Source organism: Thamnophis elegans, chromosome 9 (assembly GCF_009769535.1).
Source record: "Thamnophis elegans isolate rThaEle1 chromosome 9, rThaEle1.pri, whole genome shotgun sequence".
Lineage (NCBI taxonomy): Eukaryota > Metazoa > Chordata > Lepidosauria > Squamata > Colubridae > Thamnophis > Thamnophis elegans.
The window spans coordinates 8,675,222-8,699,702 of NC_045549.1; the positions used below are offsets into that span (position 1 = coordinate 8,675,222).

The following is a 24,481-nucleotide window of genomic DNA, read 5'->3' on the forward strand; positions in this document are numbered from 1 at the left end:
TGTCGATCTCCGGGTGCACTTCAAGGTCCTACTCACCACCCATAAAGCGCTCCATGGTAGTGGGTCTGGCTATTTGAGAGACCGCCTTCTGCCAATTACCTCCCTGCGTCCCATCAGATCGCATAGAGCTGGCCTCCTCCGTATTTCATCCGCCAGTCAGTGCCGACTGGCGACTACTCGGAGGAGAGCCTTCTCTGTTGCGGCTCCGACGCTATGGAATAATCTCCCCGTGGAGATTCGTACCCTCACCACCGTCCAGGCCTTCCGCACAGCCCTCAAGATCTGGCTAGCCCGTCAGGCCTGGGGATAAGTTTTACTTTCGCCCCTCCCGAATGTCGAGTGAATGTTGTGTTTTACTGTTTAATTTATTCTCGTTCACACTTCTTTTTGTATTTGTCCTACACTCCCTTTCCCCTTTTACTGTAAGCCGCCCTGAGTCCCCTCAGGGAAAAGGGCGGCCTATAAATGTATAATAAATACCAAAAAAAAAAAAAACCAAATGTGGTTGGATCCAGCCCCTGAGGCCGTTCTGGAAAATGTAAGGGGGCGACCCACGTGGCTTCAGCCTGGTTTACCCCATCCCGGCGGGCCCATATGTGAAGCGAAAACATTGGGCCAGCTTGATCTTGGCTTGGTCTACATGACAGCAGTTTGGGGAGTGGCGTCAAGCTGGCCATGCTACCCAGTCAGCCATGCCCAATAACTGGCATCAAGTTGGTCACGGCCATCCAGTTCACCACGCCCCCACTGTCCCCCGAGGTCAACCACAGCGCTGATGTGGTTGACATCCCTGATCTAGACAATGGTTCAAAGGTTGAGCAATAGATTTTAACAATATTTGAAGTGTCCAAGATCCCAGCCATAAGAAAACCAATGAAGCACATGGAAGAATGCGGGGTCAAAGGCCAACTAAGGATCTATGACATTTAAGAAATCTTCTGCCAGAAAAGATACATTTTTCCTTCTCAAAACAAAACGTTATAATCAGGGTAAATGACGTGGGGATATGTTACTCTTTTGCCCTAGAGATATAGAACATAGAATTAACAGAGTTGGAAGGGGCCTTGGACGTCTTCTAGTCCAACTCCCTGTTCAAGCAGGAGACCTTCTACCATTTCAGACAAATGGCTGTCCAATCTCTTTTTGAAAACGTCCAGTGATGAAGCTCCAGTGGAGGGATTCAGCCGGTTCACACCTGTCCGGGAGAACCGGTTGTCAACTTTCTAAGCAGTTTAGAGAACCGGTTGTTGGAAGAAATCGCCTTTTGTTTTTCCCCACTTTACAGGGCTAATCCTGTAAGGAAGGTAGGAAGGAAACATTCTGGTGTTGTTTCTAGCCTAATCTTTATGCTTACAGAAACTGCCTCTCTGGTTAACCCTTATTACATTGTCACAGTTAAGGCGAAGCGCCCATCGACCTGAGTGAGGTTGAGTTGGCCACCCCTACCTAGTCACATGACCACCGAGCCCCGCCTACCGAGCTGGTCAGTAGGGCAGAGAACCGGTTGTTAAATTATTTGAATCCCATCACTGTGGAGCTCCCACGATTTCTGGAGGCAAGTCGTTCCACTGGTTGATTACTCTTACCGTTAGGAATTTTCTCCTTATTTCGGGTATGCTCCGCCTCTCCTTGGTTAGCTTCCGTCCATCATTTCGTGTCTTGTTTTTTTGGTGCAAGAAATGTGATGTCATTTTAGTCTTATGATAGTCTTAGGCTACAATGTTAAAAAGGTTGTAAGGCTAACCTTTTTGCTCTCACCATTAGGAATTTTCTCCTTAGTCCTAAGTTGCTTCTCTCCTTGGTTGGTTTCCATCCGTTGTGTTCTGTCTCACCTTTGGGTGCCAAGAAATGTTACGGCCTTTACCGTAGTCTTATGTTCGAATGTTAACAATGTTAGACTGATGGCAGAAATGTCATTTAGATACATTTTTCAGGGATGCTTGGTGAATGCCGAACATGATAGCAATAGCACTTGGACTTATATACCGCTTCATAGGGCTTTCAGCCCTCTCTAAGCGGTTTACAGAGTCAGCCTCTTGCCCCCAACAACAATCTGGGTCCTCATTTTACCCACCTCAGAAGGATGGAAGGCTGAGTCAACCCTGAGCCGGTGAGATTTGAACAGCCGAACTGCCGAACCAGCAGTCAGCTGAAGTAGCCTGCAGTGCTGCACTCTAACCACTGCGCCACCTCGGCTCTAAATGATGCTTTTCTTGGCCCCTCTGTTAGGTAGCAAAGGAAATGCCAAGTCCAATATCCTCATATTTAGAGCCGAGGTGGCGCAGTGGTTAGGGTGCAGTACTGCAGGCCACTTCAGCTGACTTATCTGCAGTTCGGCGGTTCAAATCTCACCGGCTCAAAGGTTGACTCAGCCTTCCATCCTTCCGAGGTGGGTGAAATGAGGACCCAGACTGTGGGGGCGATATGCTGACTCTGTAAACCGCTTAGAGAGGGCTGAAAGCCCTATGAAGCGGTATATAAGTCTTACTGCTATTGCTATTGCTATTAGGACTCTAGAAAAGGAAATAAGAATAGTTAAAACACCAGCATCTTCGGGACGTGGCAATCCATTGCAGTTTGTTGGGTGAATATTAATTCCGCCTTGCAGCGCAACCCACTCGTAATTTTCCTGTTCCGTCTAATATATGGCCCTCAGTGATTTGTGGGGCCGCGTGCGTGTTTCACAATGAAATTTTACAGCAATTACACCACTAATCATCAGATTAGTATCAGTTCATGAATTAACATCGGCTCGTGAATTTCCCTGGGCGCCTATCGAATTCCTTGCACCGTTAGGCATTGCTTAGATGTTACACCATAGATCAGGGGTGGTATTCACTTACTTTCCCGACCGGTTCACAAATGTGAGCTCACGGGCAACCACTACACTAAACTGGCCCTTGCTATTAACTGTCATGGAACATCTTGTAATATTAACAGTATAATGAAGGGGAGGGGGAAAAAATGGCAATATCCACTTTTCCTTTCTATCGTGGATATTTTCATGTCTATCATGTTTATTTATTTATTTATTATTAAAATTTATATGCCGCCCAATCCCGAAGGACTCCGGGCGGCTTACAAAAGAAAAAAAGAAAAGAAAAAAAAGACAGTTTAAAATCACAAAGCACATGCATTCATTCTAACCGGGGCTGGACCTCAACAATGTGGTCAACAGCCCCAGGCCTGCTGGAACAGCCAGGTTTTAACAGCCTTCCTGAAGGCCATGAGAGTGGGTATGGTCCGGATCTCTGGGGGTAGCTGATTCCAGAGAGCCGGAGCAGCCACAGAGAAGGCGCTCCTCCGGGGGCCTGCCAGCCGACACTGTCTGGCTGATGGCTTCCGAAGGAGGCCCAATCTGTGGGATCTTACTGGCCGCTGGGAGGTATGTGGCAGTAGGCAGTCTCGAAGACCTCCAGTGTTGTCCATTGGAGGTCTTAAAAATTCCAAATTCTGTAAATTTTTGCTTCATTTTTCTGTGTAGGTTTTGAATAGGTTTTCATCTTATATTTATAATATTGGAATTACCATAACAGAGCAATCATACTCTAAGAGAAGCTGTGAAATGCAACAGACTAAAATAACTACCTCCTTTCTGCGCATGCGCTTTGGCTTAAAAGAGTGCCTAAATGGGATGCCATAGGGTTCACCGACAAAAGGGCGAATGACAAAACCATGCCCAACTAAACCACGCTGTTCTAAAGCGCTCCGACGAATGAGCGCTGAATCGTGCTGCCAACAGCGCGGCGACAGAAGTGCGCTGTAAAACTAAATCTAACCCTAACCCTAACCCTAAACCTAACCCTGAACCTAACCCTAAACCTAACCCTAAACCTAACCCTGAACCTAACCCTGAACCTAACGCTAAAACTAACCCTGAACCTAACCCTGAACCTAACCCTAAACCTAACCCTGAACCTAACCCTAAACCTAACCCTAAACCTAACCCTAAACCTAACCCTAAACCTAACCCTAACCCTAAACCTAACCCTAAACCTAACCCTAAACCTAACCCTGAACCTAACCCTGAACCTAACCCTAAACCTAACCCTAAACCTAACCCTGAACCTAACCCTAAACCTAACCCTTACCTTAAGTTAAATCGGCTTTCTGTCTACCCGCTGTTGTAAAGCACCCTTCTGTCTCCGCGCTGTTGTCGCCGCGTTGATGACGTCACAGTTTTAGCGACGCGGTTTAGTCGGGCGCGGTTTTGTCGTTCGCCCTTTTGTCGGGTCACGATGCCATAGAGCTGGGGGGAGGGGGGCAGAGCCACCCACGATTTCCACTACCAGTTTGGGGGAACCAGTCTGAGCCGGCTGAATGCCACCTCTGCCTTAGATGCGTTACGGTCCAAGAAGCTGCTATTTCTACATCTTCAAAAGGAACAAACCTACAAAGCCATCTTCCAGTAGGAACTTCCGTGCCTCACCTGCTGTGTTTAGCCTGCCAGCGCTGGAACACAGGGGGCATAATCCATCAAAATGAATGGGAGATGGAATGAAATGAGCTGCCAAAAGCTGAAAGCCGGGCATTTTTCAAAAGTACTCCTTTTTTTTCATATTTTAAAGATGTATTTTGTGTCAGCCTTTGCTATAAACAGGCCTCAGGGACTTAAAAACGGGTTTTTTTTTTCCTCCAGTTGTTAAAATTGTTTTTAAATAAGATCCCCAAGGACCAGTGGTAGGTTTCAAAAATTGTTCAAACCTACTCTGTGGGTGTGGCCTCCTTTGTGGGAGTGGCTTGCCACCCACGTGACCGGATGGGAGTGGCTTGCCACCCTTGTGACCGGATATGAAGATGCCGACGACTCTTGTCGGAACCACCTTAAATTACCTCACACACAGCACTGGCAGGCATAAGAATATGATGTAAACTTGTTTTTTAAAAGGCGTCTTTGGTTTGCATTAAAACAACTTCAACACACGCAATGTTCTGATTGCACCACAAATGCAGTAGTCATCCTTCCCTTTCACAGAGGCACTGAGTTTTATAAATATGGGCATGATAGTGTAGAATAATCATATCCAAGGACCAGTGGTGGGTTTCAAAAAATTTTGGAACCTCTTCTGTAGGTGTGGCCTGCTTTCCGGGTCCACTGGTGGAACCTCTTCTAACCGGTTCGGTAGATTTGACGAACCGGTTCTACCGAATAGGTGCGAACTGGTAGGAACCCACCTCTGCCATCCAGGAACAACTCCCTTGGCTCCTCCCCTCTGTTGACGTCCGGATCACACTCCCTTGTCTCGTCCCCACTGGTCCAAGGCTCAGGCGCTTCCTGGTGGCCAACCAGCCTCTCTGCGCCCTGCTCGGAGTCAGAACCCTATCCAGGATCCTCCACATCCTCCAGAGCCGACTCATAGGGCCCCTCGCTGTCAGAGTCTGGTGGCAGCTCCAACGGCTCCTGCTGGGCCACAACAGAGGTCTACCGCATTTTGCTTCAAAATAAAACACATTTTGAAATCTTCACCCGAATAGGAAACTCATTTTTCCGTCTTTGTTATCTTAAAAACGGTGGTCTCGCCTCCACTGAGGATGCAGTCAGTATCTCCAAATACAGTTGGCCTTGTGTCTTTCACCTTCTACAAATTCTTTGTGACATCACACCTGTGTAGTGGATCAATTTCGTTTTCTATTGTGTGATTTCTATATGCTGCTAATAGTTGTGCTTTCCTAATCTTTTCATCTCCTTTAGGTCTCCCGGAATCGATTAACTTTCGTTTCACAGGTATGTGGATATTGCTTGCACATCACTCGAAGTGTGTATTCATATTTCGTTCTATCTGTTTTGAAGACCTTAGGACCACCTAATAAACAGGGAATGCAGTGTTGAAATAGGAGTCTTGGTGATAGATCAAACACTGCGGAGTCCTTGGTGCCCTCTAAGCTTTGTCATTTGTTGGCGGATATTTCATTCACCCGACTAGATAATATTAAATTTGTTTTTTATCCCACCTTTGTTATTTTTATAAATCACTCAAGGCAGCAAAAATGCCCAATGTTCTTTCCTTTTCTTATTTTCCCCCACAAAATAAGAGGAGTGAATTTTGCTGAAAGAGAGCGACTGGCCCAAAGTTACCCAACTGGCTTTCATACCTAAGTGGAACTAGAACTCACCATCTCCTGGTGATTGGCCCAAAGTCGCCCAGCTGGCTTTCATGCCTAAAATGGAACTAGAACTCACCATCTCCTGGTGATTGGCTCAAAGTCACCCAGCTGGCTTTCATACCTAAGTGGAACTAGAACTCACCATCTCCTGGTGATTGGCCCAAAGTCACCCAGCCTTTCATACCTAAGTGGAACTAGAACTCACCATCTCCTGGTGATTGGCGCAAAGTCGCCCAGCTGGCTTTCATGCCTAAAATGGAACTAGAACTCACCATCTCCTGGTGATTGGCGCAAAGTCACCCAGCTGGCTTTCATGCCTAAAATGGAACTAGAACTCACCATCTCCTGGTGATTGGCCCAAAGTCACCCAGCTGCCTTTCATACCTAAGTGGAACTAGAGTTCACCATCTCCTGGTGATTGGCCCAAAGTCACCCAGCTGCCTTTCATACCTAAGTGGAACTAGAACTCACCATCTCCTGGTGATTGGCCCAAAGTCACCCAGCTGGCTTTCATACCTAAGTGGAACTAGAACTCACCATCTCCTGGTGATTGGCCCAAAGTCACCCAGCTGGCTTTCATGCCTAAGGCAGGACTAGAACCTAATCAGCTAAACCTGGAAATGTTGCTATGTGCGTTCTTGCTTAGAGCCCCTTTAATGTTATTTGGCGTAATGGGATGTGAGAATGGCCTTGCAAGACCGAAGCAGGGGTTGCTCCCTAAAGAAGGATCAGCTAAACAAGGAAGGAACTTGCAACTATCAGTGGCCTCTGCTTTCTGCGCATCTGCACATCAGGCACTGGACCCAGCTGTTCCTCCTCTTCCTCATCAGCCACCTCCAGACCTGGGGGCTGTTGACTCTCCATCTGAGCGCTGATGGATGGTCCCAGACTCCGCCTCTGTCTCTCTTTGCCCGCTCCATTCCCTCTTCCCCTTCAGAGCCCTCAGGTTGCCTTGATGCTGACCCTGACTCCTTCTCCTCCTCCTCCTCTGATTCGGCTGCTGGAAGGGCCGGTGACCGAGAGGGCAAAACACCAACATTTTAGAGTACAGCCAATCTTTCGCATCCACCTAAGGAATAATTTTAAGCCTGATTCTTTTATGCAACATACCGTAATTTCCGGCGTATAAGATGCACCTCCCCCCCCAAAAAAGAGGGTGAAAATCTGGGTGCGTCTTATACACTGAATACAGCATTTTTGGCCTCCCGAAACCCCACCCCCTTCGCAAAAATGGACGTGCAGAGGGTTTGGGAGGTTTGCAAAGTGCTCCTTGGGGCTGGGGAGGGCAAAAACGAGCAAAAAAGGCCCTTTTTTGCTCGTTTCCTCCCCTAGCTCCTAGGAGCACTCTACAAGCCTCCCAAAGCCTCTGCATGCCCCCTTTTCTTTGCAAAAAATGGCCCGTTTTTTTACTCTTGTGACTGTTCCCCCCCATCCCCCAGGAGCACTCTATGAGTCTCCCAAAGCTCTGCATGCTTTTTTGGGGGGGGAAATGAGGTGTGCAGAGGGTTTGGGGGGCCTGCAGAGTACAAAAACTTTTTTTTTAAATTTACCTCTTCAAAATCATGGTGCGTCTTATACTCCGGTGCGTCTTATAGTTTGAAAAATACAGTACTCACTCCAGTCCTTTCTTTCAGTGTCGGATGGAGAACATATAAGTCCCGAGATGCCGTTTACCATTCACCTGCTTTCCATGGATGTAGAGCCTCCATTGTTCCAGATGACCGCTCCAGTGCTCGAGGTCAGCCAAGGAGGCAGAGCTGCCATTGGTAAGGGGGGGGAAAAAAAAGACTAGTTCATCAGTGGGCTTCAGGTGCACACTATGCTATATTTATAATTCATAACGGTAGCAGTTCAATTAGGGGATTTCCCATAAATTACTTGGCACCAGTCCAGGAACCGAATGTTCAATAGAGGAATTAAACATTGATAAAAGGGCCCCGGGAACCCACTTTGCTGTGGACATCAGCGGAGAGAGGAAGACCACCTACTGCCACACTCCTCCCAACAGCTGGTAAAATCCCACAGTATAGCCCCTGCGCTATACTCACCTATAGTTCCTTTTCCGAAGCCCAGGTGATTGGTGTGGCAGAGTGAATTGCCCCGCCTCAACTATTTCATTTGCTAGCAGTAATGCCAAAGGTGAATTTTCTGTAAACTGCGCAAGTGTGCACAGTGAACGCAAAGCGCATGCTAAGAGAACTGGTTGTTAAACCGGTAAGATCCCATCCCTGGTTATGACCCAAGGTTTTTTAATGTGTCAATACCCGAAATGCCACTGACTCCCCTATCCACGCTCTGCTCTCACCTGCTAATAAATTGCATTTTCCCTTGGAGATCAGAGGCTAAACATCTAAATATACTTTGCTTCCTCCCTCTCTATATTTGGATGGTTAAGGAATAAAGCTGACCCTGAGTGACAGGCACATTGCTGCTGAGGATCTCTTCTTTGAAGTGGTAGAACCTCCTCACCATGGAGCTCTTCTCAGACATGGTTCTGGATTCCCAGTCTACATGGCAACAGGTAAGCTTGGAGGACGTTTCTCGTACGGTTTTGTCTGTGACCTGTTAAGAAGAAGCAAAAATCCACTGAAGTGCAACACAAATGCTTACCGGTAGTCCTCACTTAATTGTTCTGACCGAGGCTTCCCAAGAGCATGAAGCCAACTCCTTGTCCCGACAAAAACTCCTTTTGTTAATTTCCTGTGAATTCTGCTCATTCAATAGCAATAGCAGTAGACTTATATACCGCTTCATAGGCCTTTCAGGCCTCTCTAAGCGGTTTACAGAGAGTCAGCATATTGCCCCCAACAATCTGGGTCCTCATTTTACCCACCTCGGAAGGATGGAAGGCTGAGTCAACCCTGAGCCGGTGAGATTTGAACCGCTGACCTGCTGATCTAGCAGTAGCCTGCAGTGCTGCATTTAACCACTGCGCCACCTTGGCTCTTCACATCCAGCCAAGTCTTTCAAGGGAGGATTTACAGTCACAGACCTTATCTGGCTTGGAGAGCTGCCAGGCCGATCTCTGCAGAACTTGGCCAGGAGTCTCGGAGAGTCACGAACAAATTAAGCGAATTAGTTGTCTCCTGCAAACTCCACTCCCCTTTCGCTCCTCTTTTATTTCCTCTGGGAGGGGCCATTCACCGTCCACCTGTGGCCTTACTCCCAAGTCGAACCCTGTTCTGTAGCTGTTCCCTTCGTCTGGCAACTCTGTGTATGTGCATACTGGGAACAGGCTCCAGCTGTTCTTCTGCCTCACTGATGTCTGACTCTGAAGGCAGCTGATAACTGGCATACGGCCCTGGCCCCCTCCCTGCCTCCGACATAGAGCCCTCCTCAGAGCCTTTCCCAGCCTCCAGGACTGGCCCATGTTCCTCCCCAACCTCTTCACTGTCCGAATCTGTTGCCAGCTCTGCAGGCCGCTGGCGGGCCACAATATTAATGACCGTAATGAGGAACAGCAAGTCTGTCACAAAGTAGTCATGGTTGTTAGCATCAGTTAACACACAATCAGACAATTCAGCAGGATTCCAAACTTCTTTATATTCATAACAAGACATAAGTAAATATACAATACCCAAAGCAAGTTTTTTCCCCCCAACATGGTAATAAATACAAGCGAAACACCAGCAGAGGAGAAAAGAGAACAGTTTCAGTTCAGAGCAGCAGACAATTTAAGAGCTCAGCACAGACTCAGAGCTGCAGAGCTAAGCCACGCCCAGGCTCCAAACTGTTTCAACTCCCATTGGCTGGCCTTGTTACTAAGCCCTATTCCTGTTCATAACTGACAGAGTCAATATTTGGTAAACTCACAGAGATGTCTGCACTTAGGCCGAGACACGTTTCTCTATTTACTTAGAGGAGTTCATGTTACGTCAAGGAGAAAATTCTGATTTTACCATGTCTTTCCGGGAAGGTGATAGCTTCACCTATGAGGAAGTCACCAGGAACGCCTTGCATTATCTTCACGACGGCTCATCCTCAGGAGAAGACAGCATGGAAATTTCCGTCACTGACGGAAATACCAAAGACGTGGTTTTGCTCAAGGTGGAGGTGACTCCAGTGGACATTAACGGGCCCAGGTTGGATCCTAGCTGCTCGCTGAGTATCACCGTGGCTGGTAAAAACTCCGTGATCATCACTCGATCCCATTTTGCCTATATTGTAAGCATTTGATCTTTTTTTATACTATCTCTCAAGTTTCAACTGTATCTTAATATATGGGTATTTTGGTGGGTTCGAAACAGTCGTAGAGTTAAGGAGATAGAAAATGTAAGGTTATCTGTTTGGACTAGGGGTTTTCAACCTTGGCAACTTTAAGACTTGTGAACTTCAACTCAGAATTCCTCAGCCAGCACGGGTGGGACCTCTGGCTTAGACAGAAGAGAAAGGGGAGGAACCAAATAATTTTGGTTTTGTCTTCCTCCTATGGTAGAGATTTTCTTGTGCAAAATTCAGCTTTGAATGATCAGGTCAAAACTTGGCAACTGAAGATCCAAAGGAATCCTAAGTTCAGAACATTCCCTGAAACTGACTTTTTTCCCCCCGTTTTTGAATTATGTAAGTTCAGAGCAGCTTCTTAAATGACATTTTTCTGTGTCCCTGACAAATACCAGGGTCGCTGCTGATCATATGGCTGAAGACAGCCTCTTTGGGATTCCGGACAGACTCTGGTGTAAAACAGCCCATGTTTTGCAAAGTTCTTAGGGGTCAAAAATTATTTTGTTATATTGACTTCTAATGACTTGTTCCTAGATCAAAAAAGCAGAATTAGAAGGGACCTACACTTTAGCTACAATAGAAATGACTGCAATATCTTCTTCTTCTTCTTCTTCTTCTTCTTCTTCTTCTTCTTCTTCTTCTTCTTCTTCTGTTTCTTCTTCTTCTTCTTCTTCTTCTTCTTCCTCGTCTTCTTCTTCTTCCTCTTCCTCTTCTTCTTCTTCTTCGTCTCCTCCTCCTCCTTCTCTTTCCTCCTCCACCTCCTCCTTCTTCTTTTTCTTCTTCTTTTTTTTCTTCTTCTTCTCCTCCTCCTTCTCTTCCTTCTTCTTCTCCTTCTCCTCCTCCTCTTCCTCCTCCACCTCCTTCTTTTTTTCTTCTTCTTCTTCTTCTTCTTCTTCTTCTTCTTCTCCTCCTCCTCCTCCTCCTCTTTCCTCCTCCACCTCCTCCTTCTTCTTTTTCTTCTTCTTCTCCTCCTCTTTCTCTTCCTTCTTCTTCTCCTTCTCCTCCTCCTCTTCCTCCTCCTTCTCCTTCCTCCTCCACCTCCTTTTTCTTCTTCTTCTTCTTCTCCTCCTCCTCCTCCTCCTCCACCTCCTTCCTCCTCCTCCTCCTCCTCCTCCTCCTCCTCCTCTTCTTTTTCTTCTTCGTTGTCTTCTTCTTCTCCTTCTCCTCCTCCTCCTCCTCCTCCTTCTTTTATATTATATTATATATTATATATTAGGAAACGGAGATGAGCACTGCCTCCTGGAGTCAGACATAACTGGACAGGGGAATCCTTTACCATTAACCCTAGTGATCCAATGAGTTTCAGTGTTATAGAGGGGAGAGTGGGGATTGTGTCTCCCTCCTCTTCTGACCTAGGCTTCCCCAGCAGCACGAAGCCGAGTCCTCATCCGGATAACCTCCTTTTATTTAATTTACAATGAATTTCTCTCCAGCAAAGTCTTCCCTCTCTTACAGTCTTTCAAGATACATCACAATTACCGACTTTTATCAGGCTTGGAGAGGCCGATATCTTTCAGACGCCGCAATACTTGGCAAGAATGCAGGAATGAACTAATTGTCTCCTGCAAACTCCACTCCCCTTTTGCTCCTCTTTTATTCCCTATGGGAGGGGCCATTCATCGTCCACCTGTGACTTTACTCCCAAGTCGACCCTTGTTCCTTAGCTGTTCCCTTCGTCTGGCAACTCTGCGCATGTGCACACTGGGAACAGGCTCCAGCTGTTCTTCTGCTTCACTGATGTCTGATTCTGAAGGCAGCTGATAACTGTCAGACGGCCTTGGCCCCCTCTCTGCCTCCGACACAGAGCCCTTGTCCGAGCCTTCCCCAGATTCCAGGACTGGCCCATCTTCCTCCCCAATCTCCTCACTGTCTGAATCTGCTACCAGTTCCACCGGCCACTGGCGGGCCACAACATCTCCTCTCACTCCGGGAGAACAAGATGGATCATCTCCCAAGAGCATTGCTTAGCCTGCAGCGAGTCAGAATTGTTCTAGCTTTCTTTTTTAACTTACACCCAGACAAAGGGAACGTTGCCTGTGGCTATGCCATGAAGCCAAAGGCAACATCCTTCCTCCTTGCTTGGAAAAAAAAAACACGCCTGGTTCTGACTTTCAGGCAGGTGGGAACGCGGCCTGTCCTTTCTGGCATTTCACAGAGCCGCTAGCACAATCTGGGCACGTAGAGCGATGTCTGTTAGCATTTCTATGATGCATAGACAACAGCTGATCGTGGGCCAGGAAAGAAATCCTTGTATAAAGAAAACCAGGCTGTAATGTCAAAGGCTCGGCTCTCCTTGATTGTTCCTGCTTGACAAAGGTTTTAACCTGTTCTCCTACCAGTAGGTACATTAGGAAGGTAGGAAGGAAGGAAGGAAGGAAAGAAGGAAAGAAGGAAGGGTAAGTGCTTTCTTTCTAAGCAGATATTGTGTTTTCTGAAGGGAAATTAAGCTAATCTGAGAAACGGATGCCATGAAGCCTCTTCTGACCCACCAGATAGACTAGGGGTGTCAAACTCAAGGCCCGCGGGCCAGATTTGGCCCTCGGGGTGTTTAGATCTGGCCCGTGGGGCCACCCCGGAAACAGCAAAGGACTGGCCCACGATGCCTCTGCCAGCAAAAACGGAGCTCGGGAGGGTCATATGCGGCCTTCCCGGGCTCTGCTTTCTGCGCGTCAGGCACTGGGCCCAGCTGTTCCTCCTCTTCCTTATCTGCCACCTCCAGGCTGGGGGCTGTTGACTCTCCATCTGAGGGCTGATGGACGGCCCAGTCACCACCTGTGTTTCTCTGAGAACTCCATTCTCTCCTCCCCCTCGGAGCTCCCGGGTTGCCTTGATGCTGACCCTGACTCTCACGCCGCCTCCTCCTCCTCTGATTTGGCTACTGGAGGGGCCGGCTGCCGACAGGCCACAACAGAACTACCTATATTGTAGAAGAAGGATGAAGAAAGTCTGAGGGTGGAGTCAAGAGAGGAATCAGCCTAGAGTCATTATGTTCTCACAAGCAGGTCTAAATCCAATCCCTCTTGAATTCTATTAACTCCTATCCAGGGCCATTGTAGCACTGACCGTTATTTGACTAGATTCATGTTGATGAAGTAAAGGTAAAGGTTCCCCTCACACATGCGTGCTAGTCGTTCCCAACTCTAGGGGGCGGTGCTCATCTCCGTTTCAAAGCCGAAGAGCCAGCGCTGTCCGAAGACATCTCCGTGGTCATGTGGCCGGCATGACTCAACGCCGAAGGAACGCGGAACGTTGTTACCTTCCCGCCAAAAGTGGTCCCTATTTTTCTACGTGCTTTCGAACTGCTAGATTGGCAGAAGAAGCTGGGACAAGTAACGGGAGCTCACTCCCGTTACGCGGCGCTAGGGATTTGAACCGCCGAACCGCCGACCTTTCTGATCGACAAGCTCAGCATCTTAGCCCCTGAGCCACCGTGTCCCTTTAAAGGCAGAGTGGCGTCCCTGTTCATGTTTATAGGCATGAGCGATAAATCAGCTTGACTGGGACTTAAGATTTGTTCCTGATTCTTCACACCTAACATTATTTATGTCTATTTTTCTCCCTTATGAATATCGTAGCAATATTAGTGTAAATGAAGACCTGAGCATTTCTTAAGGGTTGACTGATTTCGAATAACATCTTGTATATGTGTAACCTTTACTGCTACAATTGATTTTGTGATTATTTATGGTTGGATGATTATTGATGAACGCGCTGCAACTGTAGATTTATTTGATTTTGTAATCTTTTCATATTGAAGTCATCAGCAGTTTTGAAGTACTGTGTCTTTTGCTTAATTGGTACCCCTTTTTTTAATGATTAAATATATTTGTACTCAATTAAAGATGGCCGATAAGCACGTTATTGAAATCAAAATAATCAGCAGTTTAAAAAAAAACTCAGCTAATTGGATATACCTCTCTTAATTAATTAAATGTTTTTTTCAGTCGATGTATTAATTGGCAAAAAAAAAAAATCAAAGCTCTCCAGCAATCAATTGGCTCACCAGGCTAATTAATCTATTGACTCAACTGATTAAAAAGTTTTTTTTTAATCGAATTAGAATTGCAATGTCTAATACTTTGCATATTTTCTTCTTCTTTAACTTTAAAATCAGTGCAACAGAATAGTACAGAATAACATCATAGGAATGTTTGTTTTCAATTTTTGTACATTGCAGGTAGCCTGTGACTTATAACCATAGTTGTGGGGGAAAAATACGGTTGTAAATCATGCTAGTTGTTGTGGTATTTGTTAAGAGCCGAGGTGGCGCAGTGGTTAGGGTGCAGCACTGCAGGCCACTTCAGCTGACTGTTATCTGCAGTTCAGCGGTTCTAATCTCACCGGCTCAAGGTTGACTCAGCCTTCCATCCTTTCCGAGGTGGGTGAAATGAGGACCCAGATTGTGGGGGTGATATGCTGACTCTGTAAACCGCTTAGAGAGGGCTGAAAGCCCTATGAAGCGGTATATAAGTCTAACTGCTATTGCTATTGCTATTAAGCAAACATCACAGTTGTTAAATGAATGTGATGGTTGTTAAGTGAACCCATTACAGGTAGTCCTCCATTTATGACCAAATTTGAGCCCAAAATTTCTGTTGCTAAGTTGACACTCTTGTTAAGTGAGTTTTGCTCCATTTTTTTACGACCTCTCTCGTTACACTTGCTAATAAACCCCTAACACAGTTGTTAAGTGAATCCGACTTCTCCATTGACTTTTGCTTGTCAGAATTTCACAAAAAAAGGGGATCACATGAGCCTGGGACATTGAAACCGTCATAAATATGAGTCAGTGGTCAGGCATCCTCCACCATGGGGAGGATGTAATGGTTGTACGTGTGAAATAGCAATAGCAATAGCAGTTAGACTTATGTACCGCTTCATAGGGCTTTCAGCCCTCTCTAAGCGGTTTACAGAGTCAGCATATTGCCCCCAACAATCCGGGTCTTTATTTCACCCACCTCGGAAGGATGGAAGGCTGAGTCAACCTTGAGCCGGTGAGATTTGAACAGCTGAACTGCAGTCAGCTGAAGTAGCCTGCAGTGCTGCATTTAACCACTGCGCCACCTCGGCTCTAAAAATGGCCACGAGTCACCGTTGTAATATGGAACTGTCACTAAATGAACTGTTGTAAGTCGAGGACTACCTGTATAGCCAGTGGGTCTTTCTTTCTCGAAACGGGAAGTAAACTCTGGAAAATGACCAAAAAAAGACTGGGCGTACCGTCCATAACCCCCCACTGGTTTTAGTCCTCTTAGTTTCTCTTCCTTGCACTTTTTCCAGAGTCTGAATATCTTTTTTGTAATGTGGTGACCCCCCCAAAAAAAAACCCGTGACATCCTTCATATTTTGTTCAACGATTATCTTAATGGATATGACTGTTTCTTTCTTAATCTCACTTCTGTCCTTAGGATAACAATTCCCCAGATTCTGAGATAAGGATTCAGCTAATTTCTCTTCCAATGTACGGCAGTCTTATGCGGACGGCCTTTGAACGACAATCAGATGAGTCTTCGGAGGTCTATAATTTCACAATGGAAGACATTAACCATCAAAGAATCAGGTAAGTGTTTGCACCCAAGAATTTCCTCCAGTGAAACGTCACAAAGCTTGTTTCCCTCTGTATGATGTGAATGTCACAAAGCTTGTTTCCCTGTGTGTTGTGTAGCCTTCTTCAAAGAAACAGCTGCTGAGGTGTCTATATATAGGTGGCCATTAGAGGGCGTTTCTCTCTCTCGTCATGTGTCTCATTTCTCTCCTTGTGTCCGTAGTTGAGCAGTAAGGAAATTATCTCCATGTATACCAGGGGTGAAATTCAGCAGCTTCTCACAGGTTCTGGAGAACCGGTAGCGGAAATTTTGAGTAGTTCAGAGAACCGGCAAATACCACCTCTGGCTGGCCCCAGGAGTGGGCCGGGAATGGAGATTTGGCAGTATCCTTCCCCTGCCACGCCCACCAAGCCACCCCAACAGAACCGGTAGTTAAAAAAAAAATGAATTTCACCAGTACCTAGCACTCTTTCTCTTGAATAGTTTTTTGTGGGTTGGCAATTAAAATATGCAGGTTACAAGCCAAGGTTTTATTGCATTTTCTGCCAGGGTGTGTGTGAAGATTGGAACAAATGAAACAAGGAAGCACGAACTATAGAAATGAAAAAAAAAAATATTTTCCTGAAAGAAAAGACATCAGCTCTTAAGAAATTGTTTTCTTAAAAACAGAATCCTGACCTTAAGGGCTGGGGGAAAAAAAAGATTAGGCAGAGATATGAAAAGGTTCCAGTTTTCAGAATTTCCCCCCAAGCTATTCTTCTTCTGAGATTCTCTGATATATCATTTAATGCTGGAGGCAAATATAAAGGGTTTTTTCTCCAAAAAATAATTGAAATCGGTGACCTTCATACAGAACAGGAAAGCATGGATTTCCAGAACAGGAAAGCATGGACTTCCAGTACGAGTGATTCAATATTTTTTTAGCCTGTCCTTATTACTTTTATTACTTACTACTTTTAAGAGATGCGGTGGCTCAGTGGCTAAGACACTGAGCTTGCCGATCAGAAAGGTTGGCAGTTCGGTGGTTCAAATCCCAAGCGCCGTGTGACGCAGTGAGCTCCCGTTACTTGTGCCAACTTCTGCCAACCTAGCAGTTTGGATCGGGCAAACTGGTCGTAGCAGTGGCCATAATTCGAAAAAGTTTTTGAATGTGCCAAAATGGTTAGATTAACCTTTAAAATTAAAGACGAAGAAGATACAGAATAGTATATGATTTGGCATAAATTCTATGAATGGATAAAAGCAAGAAGTACAGGTGAAACTCGAAAAATTAGAATATTGTGCAAAAGTGCATTTATTTCAGTAATGCAACTTAAAAGGTGAAACTAATATATGAGATAGACTCATTACATGCAAAGCAAGATAGTTCAAGCCGTGATTTGTCATAATTGTGATGATTATGGCTTACAGCTCATGAAAACCCCAAATCCACAATCTCAGAAAATTAAAATATTGTGAAAAGGTGCAATATTCTAGGCTCAAAGTGTCTCACTCCAGTCAACTAATTAAGCCATAACACCTGCAAAGGGTTCCTGAGCCTTTAAATGGTCTCTCAGTCTGGTTCAGTAGGAATCACAATCATGGGAAAGACTGTTGACCTGACAGTTGTGCAGAAAACCATCATTGACACCCTCCATAAGGAGGAACAATGCAGAAGAATTGAAGGCCACTATTGAAGCATCCTGGTCTTCCATAACACCTCAGCAGTGCCACAGGCTGATAGCTTCCATGCCACGCCGCATTGAGGCAGTAATTGCTGCAAAAGGGGCCCAAACCAAGTACTGAGTATATATGCATGCTTATACTTTTCAGAAGTCCGATATTGTTCGATGTACAATCCTTGTTTTATTGATTGCATGTAATATTCTAATTTTCTGAGATTGTGGATTTGGGGTTTTCATGAGCTGTAAGCCATGATCATCACAATTATGACAAATCACGGCTTGAACTATCTTGCTTTGCATGTAATGAGTCTATCTCACATATTAGTTTCACCTTTTAAGTTGCATTACTGAAATAAATGAACTTTTGCACGATATTCTAATTTTTCGAGTTCCACCTGTAGGAATTGGAGAAAAGTAAGATCATAAATGTTAGATACTGAAAATAAGAAGGTAAATAATTGCAATACTTTAATGTAAGAAGAAACCTAGCTACAAGCTTTTTGGTTACATGATTACTATAGTTACGTATTATATCATTATTGCTGTTATTAGCTTGTATGCCAATGTTTAACACCACTCTTCTTTTTTTTTGGTCTTTTTTATGTGTAAATGGTATACCCTGACAATGCACTGTTTTTCAAAAAAGTGTCTTACGAATAAATTTTTTAAAAAAGCAATGGCACTATTATATTCTGCCCTTTTGGGATCACGAAGAAAGGACCGTTCATGATTTGGATGCTTTGATTTTATCTGAGGGATGTGTTTTTAGCAAGGACCATGAGTTTCTATCCAGACCTGGTGATATTGGGTGGCCTTCAAGGAAGTGGCTCAGGAATCCATTTTTCCAGCAGTTTAATATACTTCTTTAAAAAAAAAAGAGTGTAATTATTTTTTAATTACAAAAATAAACATTCCCTCTTTCCTTATGCAGTGGGTCTGGGTGCAAACATCTCTGTGCATCATTGTTCCTCTTTTGCCACATCTTTCACGTTTATTTTAACTTCATTTCCCTAAGTTTAGTATTACAATATATCTTGAGCAATTTAAACGTTATGGAACTCTCAATTTTTCTTCTTAATATCTTCTAGTAATAATATCACATCAACATTAAACATCATTATTCTCATCCTACACATACTAACAGTTTTCATCTTATTTATATCTCTCTCTAAGTGTATTTCTACTTATTTTTTAGCTTTTTTCATTTCCAAACTCCTTTTTTCTCCTCCAACCAGTGGTGGGATTCAGCCAGCTCGCACCTATTCGGGAGAACCGGTTGTTAACTTTCTAAGCAGTTTGGAGAACCGGTTGTTGGAAGAAATCTTACTTTGTTTTCCACTTTACAGGGCTCATCCTGTAAAGAAGGCAGGAAGGAAGCATTCTGGTGTTCTTTCTAGCCTAATCTTTATTGCCCTGCTTACTGAAACTGCCTCTCTGGTTAACCCTTATTACATTGTAACAGCTAAGGCGAAGCGCCCATCGACCAGAGTGACATTGGGTTGGCCAGGCCCACATGGTCACATGACCACTGAGCCACACCTACCCAGCTGGTCATCAGGGCAGAGAATCGGTTGTTTAAATTACTTGAATCCCACCACTGCCTCCAACCATTTTTAAAATACTTCCCAAATCATATAATATTCAGTTTGCTCTTTCTCCTTCATTGCTAATATTACTCTGTTCATTTCTGCACATTCTAATATTTTCCGTATTACCTTCTCATCAATGGGGATCTCTATACTTTTCCAATGTTGTGTAAATTACAATTCTAGCTGTGGTTAATACATGAAGCAGTTGAATATTCTTTTGAGATTCTCCATTAGGGCTTCGTTTTAAGCCCAGAAGGAAACATTTTCCCCATTTCCCGCACATCTCTGCTTCACGGTTTGGATCCATCCCAGTGACATTTCTTTCATCTCGCCCCGACTTTTAATTTCGTGTCAATGCATGAATCAGCTTTTTCCACGTGGCTCCCTGCCTCCTAGTTGCATTGTTATTAAACGTTCCCCATCCTGCGCTGTCAACAGCTTCCATCTGGCAGATTGAAAGGGCACCGGATTGATTAAAAAGTTAGAAATAAAATGTAGTCTCCCTTGTTAACTATTTTTTCCCCCTAGCTGTTAACATCTCTCCCAGTAACATGAAAATGCAAGCAGGTAGGTTTATTCCCCCAGGCAAACAAGACACAATTAGAGGAGATTAAATTGTTTGTCGATTGCAATTTTGGCGTCCCTGCCTACCTACACCCCCCCCCAGCTCAACGTCTTCCATTTTTTAAATCCTGCAGATATTTCACCGAGCTTGAAACGGTTTTCGATCAGCCAATCACAGATGTCTTCTACTTCTCCGTGTTCGATGCGGACAACAACCAGCTCAATAGCCAGATGTTCACTGTTACTATCACAGCAGCCCAAAGTGTGCCTCCGGTTGTTACCTTTTCTGACCAACTTACGGTACGTCACCAACATGTGAGATTCAACTCTGAATTCCTTGACTTACAATTGAGCCTGGAATTTCCATTGCTAAGCAAGACAGTTGTTAAGTGAGTTTTTGCCCCATTTCCCGACCTTTCTTGCCACAGTTGTTAAGGGAATCATTGCAGTTCTTAAGTTACTAATGCAGTTTTTAAATGAAACTGACTTCCCCATTGAAACTTTGAAGGTCTCATGACTCCGGGACACTGCAACCGTCATAAATAAATTGTAGGAGCCGAGGTGGCGCAGTGGTTAGGGTGCAGTACTGCAGGCCACTTCAGCTGACTGTTATCTGCAGTTCAGCGGTTCTAATCTCACCGGCTCAAGGTTGACTCAGCCTTCCATCCTTCCGAGGTGGGAGAAATGACCCAGACTGTGGGGCAATTTGCTGACTCAATTTGCTAAAAAATCTGTAAACCGCTTAGAGAGGGCTGAAAGCCCTATGAAGCGGTATATAAGTCTAATAAATAAATAAATACGTGCCAGTGGCCAAACATTTCATTATGTAACCGAGGGGATGTTGCAACGGTCATAAGTGTTGACTTGGGGGATAGAAATTATTGTTTACCGCACTTTATGAGCCACGGTGGCGCAGTGGTTAGCGTGCAGTGCTGCAGGCTACTTCTGCCGGCTGCCGGCTGCCTGCAATTTGGCAGTTCAACTCTCACCAGGCTCAAGGTTGACTCAGCCTTCCCTCCTTCTGAGGTGGGTCAAATGAGGACCCAGATTGTTGGGGGAAATACCAGAGGTGGGTTGTCAATTTTTTTTACTACCGGTTTGGGCGTGCTCGTGCATGCGCAGAGAAGCCTTTGGACAGGTGGCTGGAGCCTCCCGCTGCTGCTACTACCGGTTTGCCCAATCTGGGCCGTACCGGGAGCAACCCACCTCTGGGCAATACACTGACTCTGTAAACCGCTTAGAGAGGGCTATAAAGCACTGTAAAGCGGTGTATAAGTCTAAGGGCTATTGCTATTATATATTATGGGGATGATCCCATACAAAGTATTTCAGATCACAAATATTAAGAGATTGGGCGTTTGTTTGCAAAATAGAAACTTTTTGTAAGTAATGCTCAAAATCAAATTTCCAGGTAGAACAGAATGTTGTTTTTGTGTCCAGGTAGAAGAAGGGGGGCGAACACCACTCCTGCCTCATCACACCCTTGGCCTTGAAGGTGGCCTTGCTGAAGAAGGCCTGGTTGTAAAAATCACAAGTCTTCCAAAATATGGGTACATTGAAAATACCAGGACAGGTAAGGAGCGATTTCATATGGTCCTCAACTTTCAACTACAATGTCAGAGTTTGTTGCAGAAAAATCAAATATTGAAGGCATACACAGATAACTGATTCAGCAGGATTCATTAACTTCTTTATATACATCATAACAGGAGAATAAATGTACAATACCAAGAGCAGATTGTTTCAACATGGTAGAAATTATAAGCAGAATACAAGCAGGAGAGAACAGTTTCATCTCAGAGTTCAGAGCCGACAGACAAGTTTAGACTAGTTTACTTCTCAGAGCAGCAGACTCAGAGCTCACAGCTTACAGACTAGTTTCAGTTTCAATTCTCAGCTAAGCCACGCCCAGACTCCAAGCTTAAGGTTCTACATTTAGGCAAGAAAAACGAGATGCACAGGTACAGTATAGGTGGTACCTTGCTCAACAGTAGTAACTGTGAGAGGGATCTTGGAGTCCTAGTGGACAACCATTTAAATAGGAGCCAGCCGTGTGCAGCAGCTGCCAAAAAAGCCAACACAATTCTAGGCTACATAAACAGAGGGATAGAATCAAGATCATGTGAAGTGTTAATATCACTTTATAATGCCTTGATAAGGCCACACTTGGAATCCTGCATCCAGTTTTGGTCGCCACAATGTAGAAAAGATGTGGAGATTCTAGAAAGGGTGCAGAGAAGAGCAACAAAGAGGATTAGGGGATTGGAGACTAAAACATATGAAGAACGGTTGCAGGAACTGGCTATGTCTAGTTTAATGAAAAGAAGGACTATGGGACACATGATAGCAGTCTTCCAATATCTCAAAGGCTGCCACATAGAAGAGGGAGTCAAACTATTCTCCAAGGCACCTGAGGGTAGAACAAGAAGCAATGGGTGGAAACTAATCAAGGAGAGAAGCAACTTAGAACTGAGGAGAAATTTCTTGACAGTTAGAACAATTAATCAGTGGAACAGAAATTGCCTCCAGAAGTTGTGAATGGCCCAACACTGGAAGTCTTTAAGAAGAGGTTGGATAGCCATTTGTCTGAAACAGTATAGGGTGTCCTGCCTAGGCAGGGGGTTGGACTAGAAGACCTCCAAGGTCCCTTCCAACTCTGCTATTGTATTGAATTAAGTTTCTGTTTCCAAAACAGCCCATTGGCTGACCCAGTTGCTGTGCCTATTCATTGGCTGATCTATTCCAGCCTATGAATATTGATACTATGACAGAACCCAATTTTTCCATTGCTAAGCAAGGCAGCTGTTAAGCGAGTTTAAGCCCCATTTCACAACCATTTTTGCCACCGCCGTTAGGCAGATCGCTGGCATTGTTAAGTAAATCGTGCGGTCACTAAGCGAAACTGGCTTCCTCCCTTAATTTGGCTTGTCAGAAGCTGACCGGGAAGGTCACAACTTGTGATCACATGACTGCGGTATCCTGCAGCCATTGTAAATACACACACCCATTGTCACACATTCAATGTCGATCATGGGGATGCGGCCATGATTGTAAACGTGAGATCTATAGTCAGCAGTCACTTTTTCCCGTGCCGTTGTTCAAACCGTCACTAAATGAAGAGTTTTAAGTTGAGGACTACCTTTATGTCTTTGAGACATACTATTTGCTACAATACATGTGCAAAAATCCTGACTGCAGTGAGAATTCTGTATGGACAGGATTGGAAAGGTATGTCATAACGGAAGAATTGTTGGAGTAAGTGATGAAACTAGCACTGATGGCATCATTGCAGTGGTGGGTTGCAGGCGGTACACCCCAGCACGGGCGTACCGGTGCTTTCTGGGAGCACTGGGTACCGTTCCAGTACATTGCTCCAGAGGACCCACCTGCCCCACCCGAGCTCCTTACCTGTATTTGAGCTCTTCGGCGCTTCCGCACACAGAGTGTACGGCGCCTGCACAATGCTCCGCCAAGCAGCTGGAGCGTCGCGGAGGCATCATGGAGGTAAGGACACCCGTGCATGTGGGGGACGCGGGGCCCTGTTGCACCATACTGGTTGCAACGGGATCCGGAACCCACCATTGCATTAGTGACTCTTTTAATTAGAGAAAGGAACAGATTCGGTTTTGTTTTCTATTTGGAAACCACTTCTGGCCTTTGTGCTCGAGACAGAAAAAAACATTTATTTATTTATTTTGCTGTTTAATCTAGTTTGTTGCTACAGAAACGGCTAGTACACCTTAAGTTGGTAAAGTAAAAAGTTGAGGCTTTAATTCTATTTTGTACCTTAATGTGCTGGAAAAGGCTGGAAGTTAATACTTCCCACCCGCTCCCTTTCGCCTACACTTTTCTTTCACATTTCTATCCCTTCCCCCTTTTCCTGTTATTTGTATTTGTGTTTGACATCATGATAAGCAGTGGTGCAGGGGTGGGTTCTGACTTCTTCTACTGCCGGTTTGCTCAGGGACGCGCTTCTCGCTACGCCCGCATGCACAGTAGTGAAACATTGCTTCTGCGCATGCACAGAAGCAAAAAAACAAGATGGCGTCCATAGAACTGGTTCGGGGGCATGGCTGGCCGAGTTACTACCTACTCAGCCAAACCAGTCCGAACCAGTAGGAACTCACCTCTGCAGTGGCGGTATTCAGCCGGTTCGGACTGCTTCGGCAAACCGATACTGGTGACCTGCGGGTCCTGCCTCCATGCCAGAGGTGGGTTCCTACCAGTTCGCACCTATTCGGTAGAACCGGTTCGTCAAATCTACCAAACCGGTTAGAAGAGGTTCCACCAGTGGACTCAGAAAGCAGGCCACACCTACAGAAGAGGTTCCAAAAATTTTTGAAACCCACCACTGGCAAGGATCTTGTAACTTGACAGCTATAAGACTTGCATGCTTCAATGCCAGAGTTTCTGAATAGCTACTTGGACTGACCTAAGTATTAATTCATAATTTCATATCCGATCACATGGGTGGCAAGCCACTCCCACAAAGGAGGCCACACCCACAGAGTAGGTTCCAACAATTTTTGAAACCTACCACTGCTCCATGCCATCCTATTTAGTTATGTTTTGTAATCCACGCACATGCGTGCAAGCCAAGCACATGCGTGGAATGCCATGCGCATGCGCGGAAGGCGTACATGTCCATGAAGGGAGCACGCATGCACACACACACTCACAGTTTTGGTGCGCAGCGAACCAGTGTAAAATTATGGTAGTAAAATTATATTCTGATAAATAATGCAATTCTTGATTTGCTATATATGCAAAAACTTGACAACGAATCAAGTTA

At 45.1% G+C, this 24,481-nt stretch overlaps 1 protein-coding gene across 1 annotated transcript in view; it reads left to right on the plus strand.

Annotated features, from left to right (window-relative positions):
• FRAS1 (Fraser extracellular matrix complex subunit 1) overlaps positions 1-24,481 on the plus strand; it is a 224,195-nt gene that overhangs the window by 108,415 nt on the left and 91,299 nt on the right. Inside the window, exons 27-33 of the mRNA XM_032224319.1 lie at positions 5,693-5,725; positions 7,740-7,871; positions 8,501-8,626; positions 10,022-10,269; positions 15,735-15,886; positions 19,824-19,989; positions 21,130-21,269. Coding sequence (XP_032080210.1) covers positions 5,693-5,725; positions 7,740-7,871; positions 8,501-8,626; positions 10,022-10,269; positions 15,735-15,886; positions 19,824-19,989; positions 21,130-21,269 — 997 coding nt within the window. The remainder of the gene's footprint in view (positions 1-5,692; positions 5,726-7,739; positions 7,872-8,500; positions 8,627-10,021; positions 10,270-15,734; positions 15,887-19,823; positions 19,990-21,129; positions 21,270-24,481) is intronic.